This window comes from Rhipicephalus microplus, chromosome 7, assembly GCF_043290135.1.
Source record: "Rhipicephalus microplus isolate Deutch F79 chromosome 7, USDA_Rmic, whole genome shotgun sequence".
Lineage (NCBI taxonomy): Eukaryota > Metazoa > Arthropoda > Arachnida > Ixodida > Ixodidae > Rhipicephalus > Rhipicephalus microplus.
The window spans coordinates 10,322,916-10,350,370 of NC_134706.1; the positions used below are offsets into that span (position 1 = coordinate 10,322,916).

Genomic DNA, 27,455 nt, shown 5'->3' on the forward strand with positions numbered 1-27,455 from the left:
GCGTCGACAACATCTTGGGCCCTATAGAGTGTAGCTTATGGTCCACGTCATGACGTCACTCGCGCACAAAGCGAGATAACGCAACAATATCCAAACATTGGGTGACCGACGCATGCCGCGTCGTAAGTACAGCCGCGTCCACGTCTGTGTATCGAGTGCGAGCTGCCGGCCTTGCTCTGCGGGGCGACACCTTGCGGCTATGACGTGATGTGCCCCGGAGCATGCGTGGCCCGATAGACATGCTGAAATGCTTCGCACGAGTGGTACAGTTGAAAGTGCACTTGTTTAACGGTCGGTGCGCTTTCGGCATTTCGATTCCAAAAGGTGACGCGTTTTGACTGATAACAGGCGCCTGGGGCAGTGTGCGTCTTCAGTTAAACAAGCACCCCTATCAACGTTGTCACTCGTGCGAAGCAGGTCGGCATGTCTATTAGGTCGTGCATGATCTAGGGAACGCCACGTAAGAGCCCGCAACCACCGCAAGGTATTGAGCACCTGACGTGGACGCGGCTGTACACAACAGTCATGACTTTACACGAGAATTTTGCACTTTACTAGGCCCTTTTCCGCACAAAACATGGTGATATGAGCGCCTTCGGCTCAAGACGTGGTCTTCGCAGAGCATCAGTTTTCTGACGCACTGGAAGGTACACGGCGACGAAAAGACATCATCTCTGTTAAGCAATAGATTGGGTGTCCGCGCGCTAGTTGTCTCGCTCGAAGAATGGTTGCGAGTGCTTCGGCACGACGGCGCATGAGCACAGTCGAGTGGTTTTATTTCACATTTCGCCGGCTTACGCCGACAAAAATTACCCCGCAGCATAGACGCTTGCAAAATTTTTAAAATGTCTTGCATGCGTTATCTCTGAACAAGGCGCCCCGCCACGGTGGTCTAGTGGCTAAGGTACTCGGCTGCTGACCCGCAGGTCGGGAGATCAAATCCCGGCTGTGGCGGCTGCATTTCCGATGGAGGCGGAAATGTTGTAGGCCCGTGTACTCAGATTTGAGTGCACGTTAAAGAACCCCAGCTGGTCGAAATTTCCGGAGCCCTCCACTACGGCGTCTCTCATATTCATATGGTGGTTTTGGGACGTTAAACCCCACAAATCAATCTCTGAGCAAGGCATGCCACGTATTCTAGGCGTGAAGTAACAAGGTTTCCTACGTAGGACGAACACATAGAGCGTACACGTGTTTCCGGCACCGTGTGCTACGCTGTTTGCTTACAGACAAACGGTATCAGCCTTATCTATGCGACCATGTGTTCAGAAAGTGGCTGTGACGCCGACAGTCGATCATATCGGTGATCTCCTTGCTTCCTGCCTATGTTAAGAACTGCCGCATCCTGGGGTCGACAGTCACGCGATGATATTCTAATACCCTTGTTGCACAGGCAGCCTAAACCACAGTTACGCCAACCACGGTTACGTTAACCGCGGTTCGCTGATGTTACACGGCACGTGAAACCGCGGTTATTCCGCTAACTACGGTTTTAAGAAACCGAGCTTGACAACCTCGGCTAGGCAGATAACTGAGAAAATGGCAGCGCCCACCACCGATGAGTGCGTGCCGGCGAGCGCGCGTGAAAAATGGATGAACTGGACGGTACCAACCACGGAAATCCTGATAAGGTTGTGGGAAAAACATTTGCGTGATCTGCGGAGCACGTCACGTAATGCAAAGGTGTGCGCGACAATCACAGCCAAGTTGAACGCCGGACTCCCGCCTGACACAGAGCAATTTACGCCAAAGCATGTCCGGATGATGATTGACAATCTGAACAAGAAGTGCCGGTAAGTACATGAATATACTATAGGGCATATATGACATTTGGTTGATGCTGCGTGTATTCGAAGCATGTATACGCAAGGAAGTGTCTCTTCGATTAATGCGTCAGTTAATTTGTTCAACACCAGATAGCGTTAGCGACCTTAACCGAGGATGCTTTCGCGCTGTGTAATATCGGCGAACCATGATTGGAGCTAACAGCGGTTCAACGCGGTTAACTGTGCTTGGTCGTAACCGCACTTGCTTTGCCTGTGTAACATGGGTATAAAAATGCAAGGGTGCACGCATGGCCGTAGCCAGGAATCTATTGAAATACTCCTCCTAGACTACGGCTTGTGTGCACGACGCCACAAAGATTAGATCGATCGCTCTAGAATGTCCGCTAGAAAGCAGCGAAGCGCCCTCGGCCCTAAAGTGTATATTACAAAATTTTTGCATAAATAATCTTTGTTAAATGACTGACTAAGCTCGACAGAAAAAGACACTAACAAACTCCTTATGGCAACAAACCTTATATCACAAGTTCCTTTCACCATCAGCAAACACTTCTTTTTTTACATTTGGTTCTAGACCAGTGAAACACATTTTTATATCTTAGAAACCAATCTCTTTTTGACAGTTCTCCTTGAAAGAAGGCTTCTTTTCACATAAGGCCATCATGAGGTGATGCACGCTCTACAGAGCAAGCGTTGGCGTAATGTCAAGGGCAGCGTCTTTCGTTTGCGACAACTCGCTACAATTCCACTAAATTTTCAACATCATCAACATCATCATCAGCAGCCTTACTACGCCTACTTCAGGACGAAGGCTTCTCCCATGTTCTGCCAGTCAACTCGGTCTTGTGCTTGCTGCTGCCTCTTCATACCCGCAAACTTCCTAATCTCATCTGCCCACCTACCTTTCTGTCTCCCCTTCATTCGCTCTCTTTCTCGGGGGATCCAGTCTATGATCCTTAATGACTACCGGTTATCCCAACTACGCACTACGTGCCTGTCTCACGTCCATTTCTTCTTCTTGATTTCAACTATGACATCCCTAAACTTTCAACATACCGGCAACAAAACTGCACTGATACGAAGACAGCTCTTGTGTTCCATCAAAATTGAAATGCGCCGCGCAAAAGTTTGTCCATATATTAGCACCACGGGGAGTAACATCACTAGAGAAGAGGTCACTAACTCACGTGTGCTGCTGTGTGTGTGTGTGCGTGTGTGTGTGTGTGTGTGTGTGTGTGTGTGTGTGCGTGTGTGTGTGCGTGTGTGTGCGTGCGTGTGTGTGTGTGTGTGTGTGTGTGTGCGTACGTGTGTGTGTGTATGTGCTGTGTGTGTGTGTGTGTGTGTCTGTGTGTGTGTGTGTGTGTGTGTGTGTGTGTGTCTGTGTGTGTGTGTGTGTGTGTGTGTGTCTGTGTGTGTGTGTGTGTGTGTGTGTGTGTGTGTGTGTGTGTGTGTGTGTGTGTGTCTGTGTGTGTGTGTGTGTGTGTGTGTGTGTGTCTGTGTGTGTGTGTGTGTGTGTGTGTGTGTGTGTGTGTGTGTGTGTGTCTGTGTGTGTGTGTGTGTGTGTGTGTGTGTCTGTGTTTGTGTGTGTGTGTGTCTGTGTGTGTGTGTGTGTGTGTGTGTGTGTCTGTGTGTGTGTGTGTGTGTGTGTGTGTGTCTGTGTGTGTGCGTACGTGTGTGTGTGTATGTGCTGTGTGTGCGTGTGTGTGTGTGTGTGTGTGTGTGTGTGTGTGTGTGTGTGTGTCTGTGTGTGTGTGCGTGTGTGTGTGTGTGTGTGTGTGTGTCTGTGTGTGTGTGTGTGTGTGTGTGTGTGTGTGTGTGTGTGTGTCTGTGTGTGTGTGTGTGTGTGTGTGTGTGTGTGTGTGTGTGTGTGTGTGTGTGTGTGCGTGTGTGTGTGTGTGTGTGTGTGTGTGTGTGTGTGTGTGTGTGTGTGTGTGTGTGTGTGTGCGTGTGTGTGTGTGTGTGTGTGTGTGTCTGTGTGTGTGTGTGTGTATGTGTGTGTGCGTGCGCGCGCGCGCGCGCGCGCGTAGACATGGTAGACTAACTATGTAGGGGGCATCGTCAGACGTAGCGTACGCTTCGCGCAGCACGTTTCAGACTTACAGCCTGGCGTACACTACACTAAAATTGTCTATTATCCTACCAAAAGCGTGCCGCAACCTTGTTTTCTACGTTCTCTTTATTTCCGTTAAACTGTGAATTGAACGGGACGACTACTTGGAAAAGAGCACTGGTCGAGCGCCCTGTCATAAACACAGTTATTACATGAGACCTCTGTTCGCAAGAACTCAATTACAAGGCGCCACTTATGCGCCTAATTTGAAGCATAAGCTAGAGGAGCGGTCTTCTCAGAACTCGCAGTAAACTCTATAGTATACTTGGTCAGTTACGCAACTGCGGTGTTGAGGTGCCCGCAAAGTCATCACGCCCTTTTATGAATCTCCTGGGCAGTTTCACTGCTGTCCAAAAAAGTGAGTTCCGGGAGGCTTTATAAAAATGGAATAAACGATGAGAACTCTGTATTGCATGAAGAAGGGAACGCCTTGGGGGAGTCAGTGGTAGGAATAATGCGTTGTGAGCACTAATCACGTTACAGGAAAAGTTCTGTTTCACTCTAAGCCCACATTGATCGTCCCCAGCAGAAATAGGGGCCGGAACGCACTGCTATAATTCAGGCGATAACACACAAGACGTCAGTTCACGTCATACAGAGTTTTTTGTTTCTCAAAAAAGCCGGCACTGCGCGGTAAACCTTCACATTTTTACTTCAATACCGAGAGTGAATCCATGTGCGATCGCTTCTAGATTTGGTGGAGTGTGCGCACTATGAAAGCTTCCATTTGGTCTCTTTTTTCGCCCTTCTATTTTTTTCGACTTACTGCACGGTATCACACCTGTTTTTCCTTACTACTCTTTCCCAGTCTTAGCTTGTCATAAAAATGGTTGCGAAATGCCACCTTCGCGGTATTCTTATGATTGTGCATATTTTTTTTTAAGCGGGGAGAAGGCGGGAAGAAGATGGAACGATCGCTTGTCGCGCGAGCAGGAAACCGAGCCTGCCGAGGTCGTCTATTTCCGGAAGTAATCCTACGCGCGTCATCCTGAACCCCGCATACAGTCGTCGGAAGGGTTGGTCTTTGAACAGATGGTACGCCCCGGCTTGCGTGCCTTGCATATCAAACGCGCGCGCAAGAGGAAATCGCCAAATCTTCGCAGACATACCTTCACCAAGCTCGCAAGAAAAAAAAAGAGCTTCATTCACGATGTAAGACTGATCACTCGCTTTACTTTGGCGAGCATAAAGGCAAACTCGACGAAGCTCTACGTGTCTCGACTTACGAGAGCCACGCAGCGGTCCGGAGAGAAGTGGAATATATGAACAGCTCGCCGAAGGTGATAACAAACACGCCGTAAAATGCAGCAGAAGAAATGCGAACAATAGGAAAGATTTCAAGCGGTTCTACCTGCTCTACGCAACATGGAAGCCGGCACTAGAGAACGTCGTCATCGTAAGCGAAGGCCTGAACGGGGAACATTGAATTATGCGGCATAAATTTTCATATTCCCGGCCACGCCACATCATTCGTTTTGCTTAGTTGAGAAGAGGGTGGCCTGCTCAGGTCTAGGCATCACACTGGCTTTAAGCCTCCGCCCCGTGAAGTGAGTGCTTATATATATATATATATATATATATATATATATATATATATATATATATATATATATATATATATATATATATATATATATATATATATATATATATATATATATATATATATATATATATATATATATATATATATATATATATATATATATATATATATATATATATATATATATATATATATATATAGTCCCGGTTTACCTGCAGCAATTAAATCATTGTATAATAATGGACTAAACAATTGTAAATATTTTTTAGTGAGTGTGACTACCCTTTTCGATGTACTACTATCGTCCACTTCTGTCTTACTAACGGATCAATGGTTGCAAGCCTGACATGTCTAACAGCCACCGAATGCACAACTAAGAGCTCCCGTATTCTCAGAACAAAATAGTATTCACCTGAAACGCCCATTCCCTTGTGACGACACTACACGGTGCCCCCTAGAAGCGAGACAACTCCTTAGAAACCTTTTGTGCCTTCTCACAGGAGCGTCGACACGCCGTATCACGCGGAAGGAAGCTTAGGAGAAAGACGTCAATCGACAGTCCTACCACAGCCCACGCCACCAAATAGAGACGGTCGTCAAAAAAAAATGTTTCTCTGACACGCGAGACCTTACCCTACAGCCGGCCACCATCTAAAGTAAAGGAATCGCCGCCCCAAACACACTGAACGCAATGCTTCTAAGAAAACAAACATGCGCGACTCCATTCGCATAGCGCAGTGAGTGGAAGTTGATGAACCGCATCGACGTTCTGCTGCTGCCGAACGGTGTAGCTCTAACCTCACGTGGAGGCCAAATGTGGCATAAATTCCGCCAAGCCGTGTTTCCAGTTGGGCCTTTTAGATGCGAAGCTAGACTTGTCGACGTCACCAGTCGTCACGGTGTGTTACCTAGTCGCGGTCCACCATAGAAATGGGTAGATCGGATCTACCCATGCCTTATTGGGTAGATCCGACTACTTGCCACCGGTTTACTAAATCAAGACGGCTCGCTACCGTTAGCCCAACAAACAGCCGACGGGTTTGGTGGAGCTGAAACACCCTTGCCTACGTGTCGTAGGAAACCGAAAAGGAGTATGCAAGGAGGAAGAAGAGGCGCCTTAGAGTAAGAAGGTGCATCCCACCGCAGTGTTGAGACGACGTTAGTGTAGCGGCTGCACCCTGCCCTACATGCCCGGTTTCAGGCTTGGCCCCCCCAGTGCCTCATCAAGGGAATCTCTCTTCAAACACTGCATGCTTCCCCCACCCGAGGTTTCGATAAAGTGTTATCACACGGTTTCCCGACTTTTAGAAGTGTTATATTTAATGAAAATAGCAAACACTATACACAAGACATCAGTTTCTTATAGGACATGACAGTATACGGCAGGGTGCTCGGAATTGAAGAAAACCAGTGCACTTTGCCTGATTGTTCACAGAATTCCAGTTCTTCAAGCTTGCAGCCAATCACCGTATATCGAAGTATTGCGAAGCAAGAGGCACTTGCTGACTCGAGCGTGCCAGGCTAATTTGTATTCATCTAGAATGCCGGCGGGAGTTCATTATCGAAGCTCTTTGAGTGGAATGACCCGAAAGGCTTCCTTCGAACTCAACTTCAGTCACGCGTTTTTTGTTGTTATTCTTTTAATGTAACGAACCGCCACGACGAAGAAGCCTCGTCTCCGCCACTGCTTTCCTTCATTAAATATAAGATCGTAAGCGTCGGAGCACGGCCGCTTCAGTGATAGCTTGAACGATCAGCGTCGAAAGAATGTTCCCGTTGTACGGAACATACGGGGGAAAGATGAATGAAAAGCGAGGTTTATATATATATATATATATATATATATATATATATATATATATATATATATATATATATATATATAAGGGAAGGCGGCGCCGCCGATGTTCGACTCACCACGAGGGAACCACGCGCGACCACGAGATGGCGCACGCCGCGCGCCCGCCATCTCGGAGGCCATGCTTTTTCTGTCCGCCCACCAGGACTGGCCACCAGGCATCCCTGCTGGCAGCTAGTTCAGGTGGTGGTGGTGGTGGTGATTAGTTCTTATGTTCGGGTCATCACGCCAATTTTTCTTTTTTCGTTAGAATTAAGTCTGCTTGCTCTAAATGCCTAACTAACGTTTGCATTCATGAAGTACGTAAAGGGGCTTTTTTTTCTTTTACTTTTATCACCTGCTACCCGCTTACAGGAGAATGTTGGGAAACAAGAAAACCACGCAAGAATCGAGGAGTGTGACAAGCTTGAGAGGTAATAAGCCAAAGTACCGAATGATAAAAAAAAAGAATGTTTGCTGATGGCTCAACTCAGATGCTTTCCTCCATCCCTGTAACGGAGGTGCATGTTGAAGTATATATACCCTGCTCTGGGTAAACATTGGCGAAGTTCGAACGTAAGTTTATGCAAGCGTTCAAGTACTATGAACGTAATGCTCAAAGAAGCCCCGTCGGCATCGTGGGGCTGTAAACAAGCACACACGTCTGGTGTTTTTCCGCATAAATTTTCTCCTCAAACAAGTCACACAACGCAAGCCACGTGTTGCGCCAGTATTACTTCGAAGAGAGCCAACAGCGCTTGCGAGAGGGGAACGGATCCAGTCCAGCCCAGCGTATTTGCCCCGATCATTGGTACTTCATTTGCTGGGTGTTCCTGTTTACCAGCTGCTTCAGGGGCCCCCGTAATGTTTTTGCTGCTTAGTGACAAGTCTGGTGAGTTGAAGGCATGAAGTGCAAGCTTGGGGAGTCGTTTTTTCTTTGCTGACACGATATTAATGAGAACGAAGAGAAACAAAAGGAGATGTTATTAGTAGCAAGTTTAACGCGAATGTGAAGAAAGAAAAGTGGACGAAATAATAACTTGCCGCTCGCATGGAATCGAATTTGCGACCTTCGAATAACGTGTCCGATGTTCTACAAACTCTACCAATCACCTGATATAGCTCAATTGGCAGAGAGAGCATCGGACGCGTTGTTCGAAGCAAAATTGTTCTAAAAACGTTGGTTCGAAGGGCGCCAATTAGGTCTTTCCCCCCAGTGGTAATTTATCTTTTCGTCTACTTTTTTTCTTGACATTTATATTGAATTGACTACTAATAACACATCCTATACTTTCCTGGGCAACATTGCCTGTTAGTTCACATTATTATTGTGCCTGACGAGTTCACTCGAAAAATTAAAAGAGGTGGTGTCACCATACTTGTGGCTGGCGCGTTCTTTGCTGCAAGCGCATCTTATTAAATGCATTCACTGGAGGTAGGATGCACGTGATTTGGCTCTATTGCATTCGCTTCAATGCCGAGAACATTTGTCAACGAGTATAGAACGACGCATTCTTCTGCGACACTATACTTAGATTCGCCTAGTGGATTCCGTGCTGAACGGCTGTGTCGTCCACGATCTCCGAGGCCAGGGTAGCTCTCACTGGTCGGCAGCCACCGTCCACAATCTCCTGACGCCGTGTAGATCTCGGAACACTGCGCGCTCCCCGCGGACTCCTTCGACCGTGTCCTCGATCTTTCCTATCTTTTATATCTTCTTTCATCACTCATGTGCGGCGAGTGTTCCGTCTTCCGTACGTTTCTCTTACTACTATTTCTTTTTTATCCTCTTACCCCATCCCCAGCAAGGAGCATAGTCGTGTCGCCTACAAGGCAGACAGAAATGAGCTTCTTTTAGGGGCGAAGCTCCTTAGGGCGTGGGCTGTGCGTCCCCTGTATGTAGCCACCTCTAGTTTAGTTCTTGCAGTGTTCACTAGATGGCGGTACCGTCTCCTGTATGTAGCCACCTCTCGTTTAGTTCTTGTAGTGTTTACTAGATGGTGGTACTTGTAGCTGATGATGAAAAGGTGCAAGATGTTATAAACTAAAAAGCGGTACTTGTAGTTGATGAAAGACGCGAGATCTTATAAAATAGGAATGATGTCACATATGGCGCGTGTCATTGGTTGAAGGCAATCGTTCGATTTAGTGCGGCGACGTATGCTAGGGGGAGCGATGTAATAAAATCGAGTGGGCAAAATGTACAGAGGATTCATGGTTTACCAGGTTTACCTCCGGAGCTTCGCCCACTCATCATCATTCACTTCGTGGATATGGCGGCACTTTTTTCCTTTCCTTCGAGAGCCACTTCTCTCTCTATGCCCTAGTTTTTAAAGTAAGTCAACTGTTCAGAACTTCCCAATTAGGACACCCAAACAAGGCACCTTCCACGCATACCTTTACGCCTGTTCTGCTTGTCGACATCGTTACATACGCGCTTTTTTGTTTGTTAGTCCAGAGGTCAAAGTTCGAGGGCCTTTCGAAGAAGCACCGCGATATGTCTTTTCGGCTATAGTCTCGTGAAAAGCTCATAAATAAAGCCCGCAGCTGCTGGCATCTTCAAAAAGGATGTGCAGAGAAGGCATCGCGCAGGGGCTGCTTTGAAGTTTCCTCAAGCCGCTGCCCGCGTGGCGGCTTTCCATGCGAAGAGCCGGAAGGCATTCTTTAATTGAGGCGCCGGGCAGTTTCTCAAAGGCGTGCCGTCATTATACTTGCTACCCCATTCTCAGCGGCGTTTGCCCGGTTTAAAGGAATGTCCGAATTTCGAGAGCGCAAGTTACTAGGATAGACTAGTTGGCGAGTTGGTCAATCATGACGAGAAAAAAAAAACAGCGCCAAAAAAATAAGACACGGAAGATGAAGAAAACTACAGGACAAACGCATTCTAACTCAGCTTTTATTTTTAAAAATGATATATATATATTAAAGTATTAATAAGATTTAACAGACAATAATGCCAAGGAATGTATAGGGGAAGTTATTCGAACCAATTTAATGTAAACAGGAAGAACGAAAGTGGGTGAAAAAATAACTTGCCGTGAGCAGAGCATCGAACACGTTATTCGAAGCTCGTAGGTTCGTTTCCTACTCACGGCAAGTTATTTTTTCACCCACTTTCGTTCTTCCTGTTTACATTAAATTGGTTTTAATAACTTCCCCTATTCATTCCTTGGCATTATTGTCTGTTAAATCTTATTAATACTATATATAATAATGAGAGCTAACAGACGATAATGCCAGGGAATGTATAGGGGAAGTTATTAGAACCAATGAAATGTAAATAAGAGGAAATGTGGGTGTAAAAATAACTTGCCGTGAGCAGAAAACGAACCTACGACCTTCGAATAACGCCTTCGATAGAGCATCGAAAGGGGGGGGGGGCGCACGAATTTGCGCCCCCCCCCCCCCCTGAGTCACAGCGCCCTCCGCACTATTATGTCAATGTACTATAGGGATGAGTTCTGCGCTCCCCCTCTTCCCTCCCTCTGTGCGCACGCCTATGCCGGCGACGTCTGACCGCTTGTGGTTCAAGAACAAGCACTGCGATTAACGCATCGAGAAACGCGTTGAACAGCTCATTACACTACTGCATGATACTCCATGATCGTGATCATGCGAGGCGCAGTGTGCGGCATGTGAAATAAACACTGGGTCTAACCAAACGTGTGTCTAACCTCATTAAGAAGCACAAACATCTTACCAATAACTTGTTAAAGGCTCCAAAGCAGCGTCGGGTTGAACCCACTCTTAAACGCCGGCGCTGCGCTTTTCAGCTTTCGTTGGTACGGAGTGCTTCAGCGGTTTTTTTTTTTTGCGCTTTTTAAACGTACCGATTCAAACTAGGCCGAATAGCCCTGCAGCTGAACTATCAGCATAAATTCCGCGGATATTGCTATCCCAGAAAAACTTAAATTTCTTTCCATAAGTGAAGCTTTTTTTTTTTGTCACGGCGATCCGTAAATGTAACCTCCGCTGAACTTTTCGCCAGCGCGTCTTTGTAGATAACTTGAACTAGTTTTGTTGCCTTGCGTAAAGTGTATATATAACGTTGCTTTATTCTATTCATTTTTTCGAAATAAATATTTAAAAAGCAGAAAGGCAAGGCCACGACAGCAGCTGGGATATCCAGAATGCCAACACGTCAGCAACAGAATATATTCGTGCCAAAAGCATCGCCTTTCTCTCTCTTTTTTTTTTTACTTCTCCTTGCTTCACTTCATCCACACACAGCGAGGATCCATAGAGAAGGGATACTGATGTGGAAATACTTAAGATCCTGCATTTGTTGGCTCACAAGCCCGACCAAACGCTTCGACCGCAGGTGTGAGAATCGATCTCCAGAGGGCGCGCATAAATTTGGAGACCCTCCGTCATGACGACATTACTCGATTTTGAAAGCGTTCGGAAGGACGCTGGATATTCTCAAGCAGCCATAAAAAAATAACTCTTTCTTACGCGAATGCTGTGCTACAAACTCGCTTTGATGTGAGGACCGAAAAGTAGACTAAAAAAGTTCAGAGTTGTAGCGCAAGTCGAGCAAGTTCGTTTATCCCTTTCAGGCGCAGCGTCCCCAGATGTGGATGCAACTTGTTGTTGCCAGTTGCTCGGGCTAGTGGGGAAGAAAGGGCAGAATATTGCGCATAGGAATAATTCAACCTTCTGCATAGTCAACGCGTCTTGACTCCAATGGGCTGCATACGTCTGTAGCCAACCACTTAGACGAACGCACTACGATGCTCGATGGTTCACTGGACATGCCACGTTCTAGAACCAGATTCATAAGCATTATTTATCTTTGCTCAAGATGAACACAGCCAAAAATGAACTAGGCGTGCATTATGACTCTAAAATTAACTTTTTGTGCGGAGATCAAACATGAGTGGCTGCAGAATAATTAAGCCTTTAATTATAAGCTAATTAAGATTACTTAGCAAAGCTCAGACAAAACAATGCATTTCTTAATTTTCCTTCTGGGAATGTAATAACCAGTGCCTTATAATTATGTTGTGCGAAATTTAGACATTTCCGGACAGTGCATCGAAATTCGCGTTTGATGGGGTTATATTGCGAATTGGGTGAATTATGGACGTTCGTAGTACGGTGGTAACTTTTGCATCAACAAAAAGACGCCTTAAAGACTTCTTAGTGGACATTTAAACCAGACAAAATTTTTTTTTCGTCTGGTTTAAATTTTTGTGGTTGTTGTGGTGGTGCCCCTGCGCAGAGTGTGGATTTTCCTTGAGTAAAGCCAGTTGGTAGTTTGCGCATGTCCTCGTCTGTCTCTTCCTGTGTGTTGTGTTTGGTTGCGCCCTCACGATGGTTTGTTTCTATGTTCAATTAAACTACAGCCAATCCTGATGGAGTACTTATGATTAGCGATGGCGGCCAGGCATGAGGCCGCTCGCATGTTCATCAAAATATTCAACTACAGTATTACGTGCTCGAACAAATGACAAATGCGCTGAAATTCCGCCAACCTGTTTGCAGACGCATGATTAACCCTCACAACACAAATTACGGTATAAAACTCGGTGTAATTGACTCTTCAACGCATTTGCTCGAAACTCACTTTTTCTACAACTACGGGAGAGTAATAACTTTCGTAGGACCTGCTTTTTTTTCATTATTTCTTTTCCTGTAGAGTGTACTTATATTGCATAGCAAGAAGCCTGGCACGAAAATATATGTGTGGCGTTTCAGGGAATTTCAGAAGAAAAGCGAATCTAAAGCTGACATGTTAAGCTGTATAGAAGGCATCACTTAGTGGCGCTATAGAGAGAGTCAGAAAACGAGCGTCAGGGTAATCGATCGAAAGTTAAGGAAAGAATGGAAGCAGTGGCCCCGCGAGAAAAACTTTGACGACGCAGCAGAAGCGAAAGGCAATGGCGCGTTTGAGAACGGCGGTGATTTATTGAGTGAAATTGCTTCTCGCGTCATTTGGTAGCAGTACAGAGGCGACTTCCGCTGCAGGCAATCGCCCTAGTGGTGTTAACGGCGCCGGAAAGCACACGTCGGTTCCGCAGTGCCAATCGGAAGTGTATATAAACGCTCGAGCACAAAACAAGTTGCTCCGTAGAAGTTCAATGCGTTCGCAGCGAAGCGCATTGCTTACTCTTACAAATTCAACGCAGTTTGGCAGCAGCGCCATCAATCTCATTCTATCTTGTCACGTCCTCGTTTAGGTCATAAATTTATCTTTGCCCACACGACATAGTTTTGTATGCAACTGGCAACTAGGGCATAAATTTCGGTTCAACTTAACGTTGGTCCAACAGTATTGAACACGCATATCAATCTGGAATACAGAGCTTTCTAATAATAATAATAATAATAATAATAATAATAATAATAATAATAATAATAATAATAATAATAATATATGTTGTTACTATATATAATTCGTTCATTCGTAAGTTTTTAATCTAAAATACAAGGCGTGCAAACACGAAGAGCAGGTCCGAAAAAAAATTTCGACCCTAAGTGCAATGCGCCAACTATCGTCTCCGTTTTTTTTTTTTCATTTTGTATCATATCGGCGTAATTTCGACTTGTAACAGTAACGACTGAAAACAAATGCGACCGCCACAACCGGGATGCAATCCGCGTATTAAGGGTCAGCATAAGGGAAGAAATTTGGCCTTGTTGGCAAGACGTTAGCTGATATTTAGCGCAATAGATTGCTATGTGGGGTTGAACGTCTCAAAACCACCATATGATTATGACAGACGCCGTAGTGGAGGGCTCCGGAAATTTCGGCCGCCTGGGGTTATTTAACGTGCACCGAAATCTGAGCACACCTGCCTACAGCATTTTCGCCTGCATAGAAAATGCAGAGGCCGCAGCAGGGATTCGCTCCCGCAACCTGCGGGTCAGTGGTCGAGTGCCTTAGCCACTTACCCACCGCAGCGGGCATTGAGGGCAATAGAAACACAAGGACGAGAAGGGAGGACACAAAACGCGCGCCAATATTTAGCGCACGTGTTGTGTCCTCCCTTCTCGTCCTCGTGTTTCCATTACGCTGTACAATACCTCGGCAGTCGGTGTTACCGCTGGTGGCTAGTTTGCGCAAAGTTGGATACTTTACGGTCCTTTTTGGCAACGAAAATTTTATGGCTTTACGGCTACTTTTTGGATACACATGCTTTTTTTTTTTTGTCCCATTGAGTAGCCGTTTTTTAACACCCGAGCTGTTTATACAAAGCGTAATCTGACTCGACACAAAACTATCATCATCATCAACCGGCACGCCGTTTCTTCTTCATCCAAGCGGTCAGTCCTCGGTTATACTACAACCCCCCCCCCCCCCCCACACACACCCACACACCCACGCCTCTGACTCCCCTCTAACTCTTCCCCTACATTTTCCCCCCTTCTCCCCCAAGTGTCGCGGTTGTGGTGTCCTCGCCTCAGAGACAGTTACTGCGCAACCTAACCCCACTCTTGACCATCCTTCAATTCAAGAATATATTCTCTCTCTCCCAGAACCCGTGCGCAGATTTTCCAGGGCGAGGTGCAATAACTCTGATGGGCGGCACAGTGGGTACAGAGAGAGTGAAAGAGAGAGAGAGAGATAAATAAATACAAAGATTCAAGGGGATAAATTTCATTCGCGAAGCGAGATTCGAACCCGCGTACCCACGATCCGAATACAAGCGGGGCTGTCGAGGCATGGTAAGTAGATATCCTTGTGTAGCTAGAAACGGACGTAAGCAGGAGAGGCGCGAGAGCGAGAAAAGAGAAGAAGGCAGAGAGTAGAGCGTGGCATAGAAATATAAAGGTGGAAATAGAAATAAGAGCTAGAGAGATAAAAAGAGCACGCAAGAAACACAGAGGGGTAGAGAAAGAAGGAGACGACAAAATAAATATAAAGAAATAATGAAATGAAGAATTATGGAGATTAACAGAATCAAGGAAGACAAACAAAAACTGAGAGAAAAATAAGTACACTAAGAAAGAGAAAAGTTGGCAAAACTTCGCAAAGTGGCAGCAGCCAGGGCTGGTCTCCTCTGTCCCTTTAGCCTTGCGTCTGTCATTGTTACAGTGCTGTTACAGTCCAATTAAGATACATTTCTTAGGACTAAGGTCGTTACAAAGGACTAAGATACAGTGTACAACATATCTTAGTCCTTTGTAATGGGGTGACAAATTCAACCATCCCCACGTTACCCAGTTCAAGAAGTGCAACGCCTCTAGCGAAATTCTGCGCTTGTGCCACACATTATTTTGCATTTCCTGATGAGTCTGGCCAACATGACTGTTTCCCAAGCATTCTCAAGCACTGGCGTAGTAGAACATATGCTTGACTGCCACGCAGAGCACTCAGTTCAATTCCAGCTTTTACCCGGGTTCGTTTCTTTTTGTTTGTTTTTTTGTTGAGGTCGTGCGAGGTTTTGCACCACACGCTGCATTTCAAGGCCAGCGTACCATAAGGCACTTAAGGCTTAAGTATGCATTCTTTTACTGAGGAACATACTCCACACCAGAATCTCGCCTTACTTTCTTTGTCTACAAATAGGAAATTAAGCGTTCCAATATTTTCACAGCGTAAGTTGTTAAGAGTGCACAACAGCAGATGACTTTCACGGCCACATTGCTTGCTTGTTGCCCGCCGCCCGTGTCCTTCAATGTTATCGTGTATACTGACGAAAGAAAAAAGAAAAACAGGGCTAGAGTGAAAACTGAATTGAAAAAAATGCCCTGTGGAGGTGTCACACAGGACCACATTATCAGCTATCCAAATGTGTCATCATCATCATCATCAGCCTGACTACGTTCACTGCAGGACAAAGGCCTCTCCCATGTTCCGCCAGTTAACCCGGTCATGTGCTTGCTGCTGCCAATTTATACCCGCAAACTTCTTAATCTCATCTGCCCACCTAACCTTCTGTCTCCCCCTAACCCACTTGCCTTCTCTGGGAATCCAGTTAGTTACCCTTAATGACCAGCGGTTATCCTGTCTACGCGCTACATGCCCGGCCCTTGTCCATTTCCTCTTCTTGATTTCAACAACTATGATATCCTTAACCCCCGTTTGTTCCCTAATCCACTCTGCTCTCTTCTTGTCTCTTAAGGTTACACCTACCATTTTTCTTTCCATTGCTCGCTGCATTGTCCTCAATTTAAGCTGAACCCTCTTTGTAAGTCTCCAGGTTTCTGCTCCGTAGCTAAGTACCGGCAAGATACAGCTGTTATATACCTTCCTCTTGAGGGATAGTGGCAATCTACCTGTCATAATTTGAGAGTGCTTGCCAAATGTGCTCCACCCCATTTTTATTCTTCTAGTTACTTCAATCTCGTAGTTCAGCTCCGCGGTTATTACCTGCCCTAAGTAGAGATAGTCTTTGACAACTTGAAGTGCACTATTACCTATCTCGAAGCGCTGCTCTCTTCCGAGGTTGTTGTACATTACTTTCGTTTTCTGCAGATTAATTTTAAGACCCACCTTTCTGCTCTCCTTGTCTAACTCCGTAATCATGAGTTGCAATTCGTCCCCCGAGTTACTGAGCAATGCAATGTCATCTGCGAAGCGCAGGTTACTAAGGTACTCTCCATTATCCCTAACTGTTCCCATTCTAGGCCTCTGAAAACCTCCTGTAAGCACGCGGTAAATAGCATTGGGGAGGTTGTATCCCCCTGCCTTACACCCTTCTTGATTGGTGTTCTGTTGCTTTCTTTATGAAGCACTATGGTAGCAGTTGATCCCCTGTAGATTTCTTGCAGGGTGTTTATATATACTTCATCGACGCCCTGATTCCGCAGTGTCTGCATGACGGCTGATATTTCCACTGAATCAAACGCCTTCTCGTAATCTATGAAGGCTATGTATAGTGGTTGTATTCTGAGTGTTTCTCTATTACCTGATTGATAGTATGAATGTGGTCGATTGTTGAGTAGCCTGTTCGAAATACTGCTTGTTCCTTTGGTTGATTGAATTCTAATGTTTTCTTTACTGTGTTAGCAATTACCTTTGTAAATAGCTTGCATACTACGGAGAGCAAGCTGATCGGCCTGTAATTCTTCAAGTCCTTGTCATCTCCTTTCTTATGCATTAAGATGATGTTAAAATAGTGGAGGAGTTAACACACCGGAGAAGTTTTACAGAGATCTGTATAGTAGCCGAAGAACCACAACCTTAATACTATGAAAACTAGCAGTAACCCAGATGACACCCCACCAGTAATGATAGAAGAAGTCAGAAAAGCTTTGTAGAGCATGCAAAGAGGCAAAGCTGCTGGTGAGGATCAGGTAACATCAGATCTGCTGAAAGATGAAGGGCAGATTGTGTTAGAAAAACTAGCCACCCTGTTTACGAGGTGTCTCCTGACGTTCCCGGAAGAGTACCAGAATCTTGGAAGAAATCTAACAGCATCCAAATGTGTACACATTTATAAACAGTATGCAAGCACATTTGAGGTGGAAATCTTAAATCATTAAAAAATTGTCCATATTTAATCTTCTCGTAGACCAAGACGGCTACAGCCATTTGTAGCCGTTTCAGATACTTTTTTTAGAGTTTTTGTGTTTTGTGGCTACAACCAACAAACAAATAAACAATCTTTCTCCATTGCACTTAGTCGAAACAACGCACACAATTTCATTTGCGAAGAAAACTCAATTCCTCCTGTTCAACACACACGTTGCAAAGTTGCACATAAATATAGGTTTTATTGTTTCGAGAATAACAACAACAGACTAGCAGGTGCACTCAATAGAGCGCACAACACTGATTGTCACAAGTATCGTCGCTGTTCAAAAACTGTTCAAATTTCCTAACATCTGTGCAGTACGTAGGCATTTCAGGATGAGAGCCAGAAAGAATGAGTTACGTGGTTTTCTTGGACGAAAGGGTCACCGTTAAGGTTGCCAACGTAAAGCCTGCAAAAAGGGCAAGACCTGATTGAAATAGTTCCCTCCCACATCACAGCGTTGCTCACTCCGCAGTTGATCAAAACTACATTTACACAATCTTTCCACGCACAGACCAAGCCATGTGCAGCAGTCATGCTTTACAGATCGTCATCATACAAGCCACAGGAAACCTTGGCTGTAGAAAAATGCACCAATTCGTGGTCCCGGACATTGTTACGTACGTTGCTGTCTCGTGTTCCCGTCCTCATTGTAAGTAGACTGCACATCACAAATTTTTTAAGGCATCTCTCATGCACAGCATGAATAAAAAAGTGTTGTTTGCTAACTAAAAATAGCACTCATAAAAAATGTGCTAAAAAACAGCACTGCTGTCAACACAAGGCACTTCTGTAGAGAAGACCACACTGCGTTTTGCCCAGCTTAGCAGCTCGCGGAGTGCTGTACTACAGTCTGTTGTACATAGCACACAGTGGTATATTTTGAGCAATAGCAGCACTTCATTAAAGCACGAAAACATCATAGGAGTAGAACAAATGCCCCATAGAATGGATGTAACAAAACAACTATATTTACGTGAAAAACTATAGCAGTAGTGACCAAACAACTAAAAATTAAAAGTGCAGCAAAAATACTGTGTTCTTTGCTTGGAGTGATAGTGAAGCTATACCAGGTTCAATTGAGAAATGGCAAAATCCACAAGCAACACCACTGCACTTAATTTCTAAAACTGTAATCACTACATAACACTACATAACAATCAAAGAAGTTCCATGAATGTGGCTATAGAGCATAACAAGTGCTTTTGCTTATACGGTATATCATTAAGAACGACCAAAATTCACAATTGTTGAAGAAAAACACTTCAAGCTTACTCAAACGTAAGCAACAGAACTTATGGCTACAACACACCAGAGGGCACTATTTCATCAAGGCTGAAGGTTGTCAATGCCCTACACGAAGGACATTAACCACATTTGCTCAGTCCCCAAGTGCTACGATGATGTTTGTGCAAATCAAATCTCCAAGCTACTACTAGTCCAAAAAAAGGAGTGTTAGCTCTCACTTCGTGGTACATCTGTGGCATTAACTGACACAGAGTTGATATATCCTAACGACCGCAATAATACTGGTGAAATATGATTTCAGCTCCTTCACCTTTGGTTATGCGCAGTGGTATGCAGTGGTTTTCAATGTTCTATATTCGTGCTTCTTTCATAAATCTCTAACATCGATACAACATATACAGGTATAACGAATTATTGATTATAACGAAGCAAATGAAGAATAGTTTTGTCGTGGACACAGTGTGACGAATTTTCGGACATAACGAAGTTGCTTTCATGGCAGATGTGACTGTTACAACGAAGTTGGAATTTAAAGAGTGAAGTCACCGGTCAATGCTATTGTTTGTCCCCCTCACTTTGTATTGTCTCTGCAAGCTGTTTCCTTTTGAAGCCTGTACGAAGTAGCGAAAGCTCTCACTGAAGCTTCCGCCACCTCCGCAAGCGTTACCGCTGAGTCCTGCCATCACAACGTCACAAACTCTGTCCCACCAATCCCTTGCAGTGCTGTAGAAGTTAGTGGCCCAATCAGGAAAACAGATACACCTGCAAGTTCCGAGGAAGAAAAGGTATTTACAAATTCTACATAACTAACTGCTCTATGATCCTGTATATTAATATTTCTGATATGGCAAGGAACATGACCAGACAAGATCAAATAAACTAGACACATGAAGGGCTGTGCAAATGTGCATCCAATTTAAACTGACAAAAGCACACGTGCCATTGGCTTGTTTGTTCCAGTTCAAAATTTATGCTGTGCAAAAACGGCTTTTCTGTTTTACATCCCTGCATTTGAATAGTTCCTGTGCTTCAAATGCACTGCAAAGGTTTGGTGAGATAGCGCCAGCAAAATCAATAGAAGAAATACCATAATATATACATATTTACAATGTAGCACAATGCCATCGCAGTGCAAAGCCCCAATAAATGTGTACCGCACGGGCAAGCAATCAACAACATTCGCTGACTAGGTTGACCCTTAGGCTCTGGCACAGATGAAGATAATGCTTGCACGTGTAAGAAGCATGCCAGTACAATAGCCCTTTCAAAGGGGCACAAAAAAAATCAATGAAAGGCCAGCACATAAAAACAATTATGGTATAGAATCATACTTCGTTGTGTCTTTAGTTTCAGCACAGAAGTTTCATCGAAGTTTCGTCTGACTGTTTAACTTTTATCAAATAACATGGACAGAAGAGAAGGCATGATTGGCATGAAAAAGCTACATCAACCTATGTGGAGTAATAGGTCCACCATCAGTGTAATCATGTTTTTGCCAGTTGTCTGCATATAAAGGAGAACAGTTATACCTCCATGAGGCATCACTAGGTTGTGACAGGGCAATTCGGGGATTTCAAAGTCTGTTCTGTGGAACCTGCCCACAACTTGCACATCTTCCTAGTCAATAAAATCATTCTTATTCTTCGCTTACCTTAAACACATGACATGACTGTCTGCACTTGCGTACGAGAAACATCCTTTAGCTGCGCAAAAGCTTATGTGCGAAGGTTAATTTATTGAGGGTAATGCCCAAGTAAAGTTAACGAGCTGCATTACTTCTAGTAATTAGGAGCATAGAAACTGTTCAACAGCTTCCAAAAGAGAAAATACTGGGTCTATGCCCCATAAAGTATAGTCGTACTTCAAGAAGACCGGACCACACATGAACAAATTGGTCCGAACACTTAAACACAACACGAGTTGTTTTCCTTCCAGCAAGCAGACATGTCAGCTCATCATTCCAGAACGGAAATCTTCACTCTAACGGGAACAGATATTCTGAGCGTCGAACGCCAGTGGCTTGAAGACAACTCTCAGGAGTTGGCATCGGTGGGTGTAGAGCTATCAAGCGTGTCCCCCCACGTGGCCTCAGGTACAGACGTGGAGCCATTGCTCAGAGTTGACGATGTCCCTTTCCACTGTGACATGCAGTCTATGACAACACCAGAAAGGAAAAAACTTTATAAATATGAGATATGAGTGCACGAGAACTAGAAATAGGATAACAATATAAAATTTTGATATGCTTACCACATCTAAGTTATACACGACATATTATTTCGTTGTTCTATACCATATATTCTTGTCTGTTAAATATGTGTGTGTATATATAGATATATGCGTACGTCTAGAGTCACGTTACACCGTAACTTTAACCTGTAGATAATGGCACACAAGGATGTCAAACTGAATAACACACAAGGATGTCAAACTGATCCGAACAACGGCAATATGACTATCGTTTTTCTCTGCACGCGCATCTTCGTCCTCTTTTTGAAGAGCGGCACATACAAGCCTGCCAGCATCTATGGAAATAATAGTACTTGCAGAACTTGTACTAGTGGCAATATGTATGAGTAAATAGATGTGTATCTACATATAGATATGTGCGAGTATGCATTCTATCTGCTATTTATAATTTTATTAATGTGTATTTCTGTAATTACATGTCTGTAAATGACCCCAATACTAGCCTTCGGCTAAGGGGTCATACAGTGTTTGCAAACAAAATGTGCTTATTTCATGTGAATAAAACTTCAAACTTCAAAACTTCAATCACTGTTAGAGGTAACTTGGATCGAGTCGTTGCACGAAGTATTGCAGTGCAAGCGCAATCGATGTCAGAGGCAGGATAATCTGCACGTCGTCTGCTACAGTTCCCGTCACTTAACCACGAGCGGTGAAACCCTGATTGCGCGAGTGCTTTACCCGAGCTCGCGCAGCGAACTGGCAGGTACCGCAGCTGACGACGCGCAAGTAACATCGCCTCTGACGCTGACCGAGCTTGCACCGCAATACTTTGTATGGTGCCCGCCTGGTGATCCAAGGAGCGCAGCCACGCGTGCAGTGTTACCTCCAACAGTGGCCGCGCCTATAAAATAATGCATGTCTCAGTCAATAGGTGCACATACACGTGCAATGCACAAGGTGCAGTGCTTAGTTGCCATCAGAAAAGTTGAGAGAAAAAATAAAAGCTATCTTTAGGTTATCACACCCTTACACCTCTTTGAAAAACATGCCAATTTCAATTTGGACTTCCAACATTGCAGCACATCTGAGCTTAGCTATATTTTCAACATTATTTGTCCCAGAAGAAACTATGCAGATAGGTTTATTTGCTAGTTTTATAACCTATAAGGTAGAAGTGCACAAATATGCATTTTTTGAAATTTGGAGCAACAGAACACATGGTTTTGCTGAGCAGTTCCTCAAAAAAAGCTGTTAACTTGTCCACACTCATACAGCAATAATAATGCCCTGCCTTTACAAATATTTTCTCATGTCGGCCAAACCTAGTCAAAACTGTATCACCTTCAATGGCACACAACAACAGTGCTGTGGCATTGCGGTTCCTGGCTCTCTCAACGAACATAACAGACGGTGTTTCATTGTCATTATCATTATCACCAAATAACCCAAACATGTTAATCCTCAGTTGTATATACATCCAAATGTGAACAGCATTCCAAGTATGTATAAAATAATCTAGCATCTTCTTTTTATCTGATAAAAGCTCATATTTACCATTACATAGATATGCCAAAATAATCACTGTTTTATTTCATATAGAAACGTCCTATCTCCTAAATGTTCCAAAAAGAACAGCACTACTACGCGAGCTACTAGACCTCTGTAGGACCAGAAATTTGAAGGCACAATTTTTTTAAACAGTCTGTCATGCATGCCCCTTTACATGTAAAAGTTTTGAAAAGATTAGGTACAATTAACAACTAAATAAACAAGCTTACTGTCATGCACGTATATATGTCGGTGTACAAAATGTCGACAGCAAAAACAAATACAGAGTAAAATAACCTTGTTAGTGAACTCCATAAGCAGGTGTAGCCCGCTTCGCTTTTGAGGAATGATACCTCACACTTTTTGATCATCAAAAATGAGGCTGCGATGCCTACTATGTCGATCTGTAGATTTTCCTTTTCTCCTATCTGATCCAGGGTTGATGTGTGAACCCACGCACATGAAATTAGGGACAGCCAGAACAGTTATGATGTCCTTGTTTCAGTGCCGATTCCTACTGGCCCAATTGGTCCATATTTGTTACGGCTTCACCACCTAGCCAAACAAGACAATGTAACTTCCCATGTTTGTGCTTGTGTTCTCTCTTTTGATCAAGCACAAAAGTGTCTTAAACTGAATACCAAACCCTAAAGTACGTGACAAAACATGAAAATAAGACCACTAGACAGGAATCTTCATATAGACTACAACAAAAGCATGCCATGCACTGCTCATGCCACGATGCAGGTGCTACTATGACGCCAACATAGAAACCTACTTACTACACAAATGTGGCACCCAACATAATGCTCTAGTCATACACTACATGTTTGAAGTTTTCTGCAAGTATACAATGTTTACGTGCTTATATAGATAATAAAGATGTTAGATTTCCTTTGCTACACTTACGTCTGGTAATAAACTATACCAGTGTTCACTGTCTACGTTTGACTGCATATTAGCAGTGCATGATAAAAACTAACACTGCATCAAAAAGAACAAAGCAGCCTTGGCCAATGTGAATCAAACTCCTAAAGGCTGATAATAATATTATCAGAAGGCTCCTAAAATGTGGACTATAAGTAGGCTTCTTCAGCATAAAATCCTCAAATGCCAGTCAAAGGCACAGAGAAAATTAACTTATAAAAAGGGGAAAACTAGAGGTACACTATTGTTATTCAGATAATGATAGGAAATTAAGGCAGCTATTGTACAGGGTGTCCCAAATATCATGTTTCTAACGGTCCAAATACTCACCTAATCATCAAGATGTCAATGTGGCATATGTAATCATGTTCAAATCACATCTCACTGTGCTGTTTTGAACAATGTGCTTATTGTGTGCTCACTTTTTTTTTGGCTAATAAAGAAAGCCCACAAAATCTGAAAAAATGACCTTTGACAAGATTGCAGTGCACATCAGGAAGCAGTGCCCTCAAACAAGTGCAATAACAAGACAAGACTGTGCTCCGACCTTTTGCGGGTGGGAGCATATTGACTTAATTTTCACATTTTGCGTGCTTTCCTCATCAGTCTGAAAATGGGCACGTACGTAGTACGCTATTGAAAATAGCGTGGTTGGATGTCATTAGAGCATGAATATGAGCGCCCTTCTAGCACCGCATTACAATGTGCCTCATTCAAATTTTAATGATTAAGTGAGTACTTGTCAAATTAAAAACATAACTATGACTAATTAACAAAACCACATTAGCGAAAATATTAGCGTTGCCTACTGCAGAATACTGGGAACAATGTGCACTACGTATGCTTCATGTAAACACATTTACCTGTCTTTAAGTTGCGCTGCATGATATTTGGCACACCCTGTATAGCAGTAGCTGTTCCATTGCAGTACATATTTGCTACCTCGATGCAGCATGCAATTCATGCGAGCCTTTCCCCACATTCCATGGTGCATGGAACCATGCGTGCATGATAATTAAGGCAATCTTACAATCTTGTCATGTTCCCATCTTTTCAAGCAGGTGTGATCAGCCCTGGGCATCACACCTTCACGGCAGGGTGAGCCATCCCAGAAACGGGCTGTTCACTATTATTTCCATCATCATCAGCACTATAGTCATCCTCATCTCCAGGCTTGCACGTCGACAAGAGAGCCATATTGGTGTGAGCGCAAGCCGCTGAAAGCAGACGCGGAGGATGGACGGGTACAAGCCAGCATGTTGCCGAAGCTCAAGCAGCAGACAATGCCACACAAAAAAAGGCAATGCAGAAAAGAAGCAAAACAGAGGCAAAACCCCACGACTATCTTATCCATTAATGTGCATCTAAGAACAATGGTTCACCTTGAGTCATCATAACATAAAACATAATGACTTTCCTCATTTACAGCCATTTATTGAAACATTCACAATGAAAGGCAACAAAGAAAGATGTGTTTTCTTAAAGCAGATCTGACATAAATTTCAGTGTTTGTTTTGTTTTTGCCATTGGTATCTCAATGCTTAACTGCCTGTGCTTTTCCGCCTATCAATAAGTATATAATCCATATTTTCGTCCATCACTCTTTCATAGTTGCTGCCTCCTCCCGAACGAAGACCTACGTGTCATTGCTGAGTTAGATCGTTGATGAGCCCAATGCGCACACTCCTCAATGGATTGACAACAGCTCGAAGCACACTGCAAGTAATAAATACCTTGGAGCCAGTCCTTGTAAGCCTTCTTTAACATCATGAATTGCAGTGTACTTCGTCTAAAACAGTCGAAGTCGACCCGTACTCTGAGAGAGTTCGCAGTTTTACGACTTTCTGGGCATGCATTGTACATGCTGCTATGTGTGCTAGTGTACTATTTTACCTCTCTTTTCTTCTCTTTCTTCCCCATTCCCCAGTGCAGAGTAGAAGACTGCGTTCAACCTGGTTAACCTCCCTGCCTTTCCTTTGCTTTTCTCCGTCTCCCTCAATTAGCATGTGATGAAATGCACATACACGAGCTTCTCGAGTTTTTGCTTAAAATTCAATCGTTATCAACATGTCAATTAAGTGTAAGTGGTGCGTGGCTAAAATGTACTGGAGTGCTGTGCTAGTTAGTTGACCATTACAGCATATGGCAGCACATGCTGGGTGGAATGGCAACATACACAAGTGCTTGTCTTTCTGGTTTTGTGTTGATTAAAACTAACAGACAATAAGACCAAGGAAACCATAAGGGATGTTATTTGTAGTATTTATGGCGTACACTCAAATGTCGTTAAAACTAAGTGAGATATCTTGGTAACCAGTTTTGGTATTTCTGTATCTTATGCCTATAAAATAAAGAAATAGAGAGATCATCTGCCATAAAAATACCTCACTATATCAAAAAATTTCTTATGAACATATATTTAGCACTGTATCTACAACAAAGCTATTCATCACTTTGTTATAACTGATAATTTGTAATATCCGGGTTCGTTATATCGAGGTTTGAGTTATATGTGAAGAAAGTGAAGAGAACGAAAAGAACTTGCCGCTGGCATGGACTGAACCTGCGATCTTCGAATAACATGTCCAATGCTCTACCAACTGAGCTATAGCAATAGTCACCCCCTTGCAAGACACAAGCGACAAAATTGGATACACAAAGCGCAGTTTTCGAGAATCCCATGGCCTTTATTATACGTGCCACCAACACAGTGTGCATTTCCTGAGGTTACACATTTCACCTGTTCATCTCGTCCCCTGCACAACACGTGCTCATCTCACCTAATCGCGTTTATTCATGTGTACCTGTCTCAGTTGCGCAACTCAAATGCATTCTAATGGCAAACCAACAGGCCCACGTCACAACTTTTCTGTGCAGAATATGCCCTACAGAAGCCTTACCACAAAGCTTTATGGTCGAGGTTTGCCCACAAGCATAGAGAGAAAGAGACAGAAAGACAGACAGAAAAACAAATAGGCTAAGGAAGTAAGCATAGCCACGTGTAGCTTAGTACAGCAATGGGTCCCAAAGAGAAAAGTCAGAGGATAAAAGCCTAGCCAAGCCGGAATGAGCTAGATGCTTGCTGGCTTTGCTGCGACTCATACTTGCGGGACATTGCGCAAGCTGCGCTAATTTTTCAAAAAGGATTTTTGTTCGTGACTCCAGCAACAAAAGTATGTTTAAACTCGGGAAAGCATGACAACTTTCACAAAAAAAGATTACCCTCTCAGAAATAAACTGAGAACAGTGTCATTCTCAGCCACCTAAGAGAAAATTAAATGCATCCAATAAAGCCAGGTTTGAGCCGCACTAGTGGTTACCGGATGCGATGTTTATACACATATTCAAAGAACAGTGCTCTTTTTTTCAAATGTAGTCATGATACTTTTGGAGAACGTTCACTAAGATTTGGGGGCTGAAACAAAAAAAATCACAGTATATCCACAGGGTGAATGATGATGAGTGGGCGAAGCTCTGGAGAGAATCGTCAATAAAACCGTGAATCTTCCATGTGTAATTCGTCCAGTCGATCATGATGTATGGACATCATGAGAACACTGTGTGTGTATATATAGAAATCAACTTCTATTTGTTCTTAGAGACGATGGATGGCTTGTGATGTCCCTTCATTATGACGGCTTTATGGTCCGTCAAATGAAGAGTGAGCCAATGCTGCGTAGGTTGCAGTGGAAAATTTGCAAATACTAGGTCACTGCATGTTACTCGGATCGTGGTTGGTTTTATATGGCCATACGGCATATCTAGGAGTGCATACCTAGGAGCCACATGTTGGATAGGC

At 43.9% G+C, this 27,455-nt stretch overlaps 1 protein-coding gene across 11 annotated transcripts in view; it reads right to left on the reverse strand.

Moving 5' to 3' along the window:
• Positions 1-17,922: 17,922 nt before the first annotated feature.
• LOC119180072 (sodium-independent sulfate anion transporter) overlaps positions 17,923-27,455 on the reverse strand; it is a 144,969-nt gene continuing 135,436 nt past the window's right edge. For 10 of the 11 annotated variants that reach the window (XR_012884800.1, XR_005110957.2, XR_005110956.2 and 7 more), the window contains exons 19-20: positions 24,687-24,873; positions 17,923-21,143 (exon numbers count right to left, since the gene is read on the reverse strand). Coding sequence is in view for 1 of the 11 variants with exons in the window: in XM_037431214.2 (XP_037287111.2) it covers positions 21,025-21,143 (119 nt within the window). In the remaining 10 variants the exon portion in view is untranslated. The remainder of the gene's footprint in view (positions 21,144-24,686; positions 24,874-27,455) is intronic. The other variant, XM_037431214.2, reaches the window with a different exon arrangement.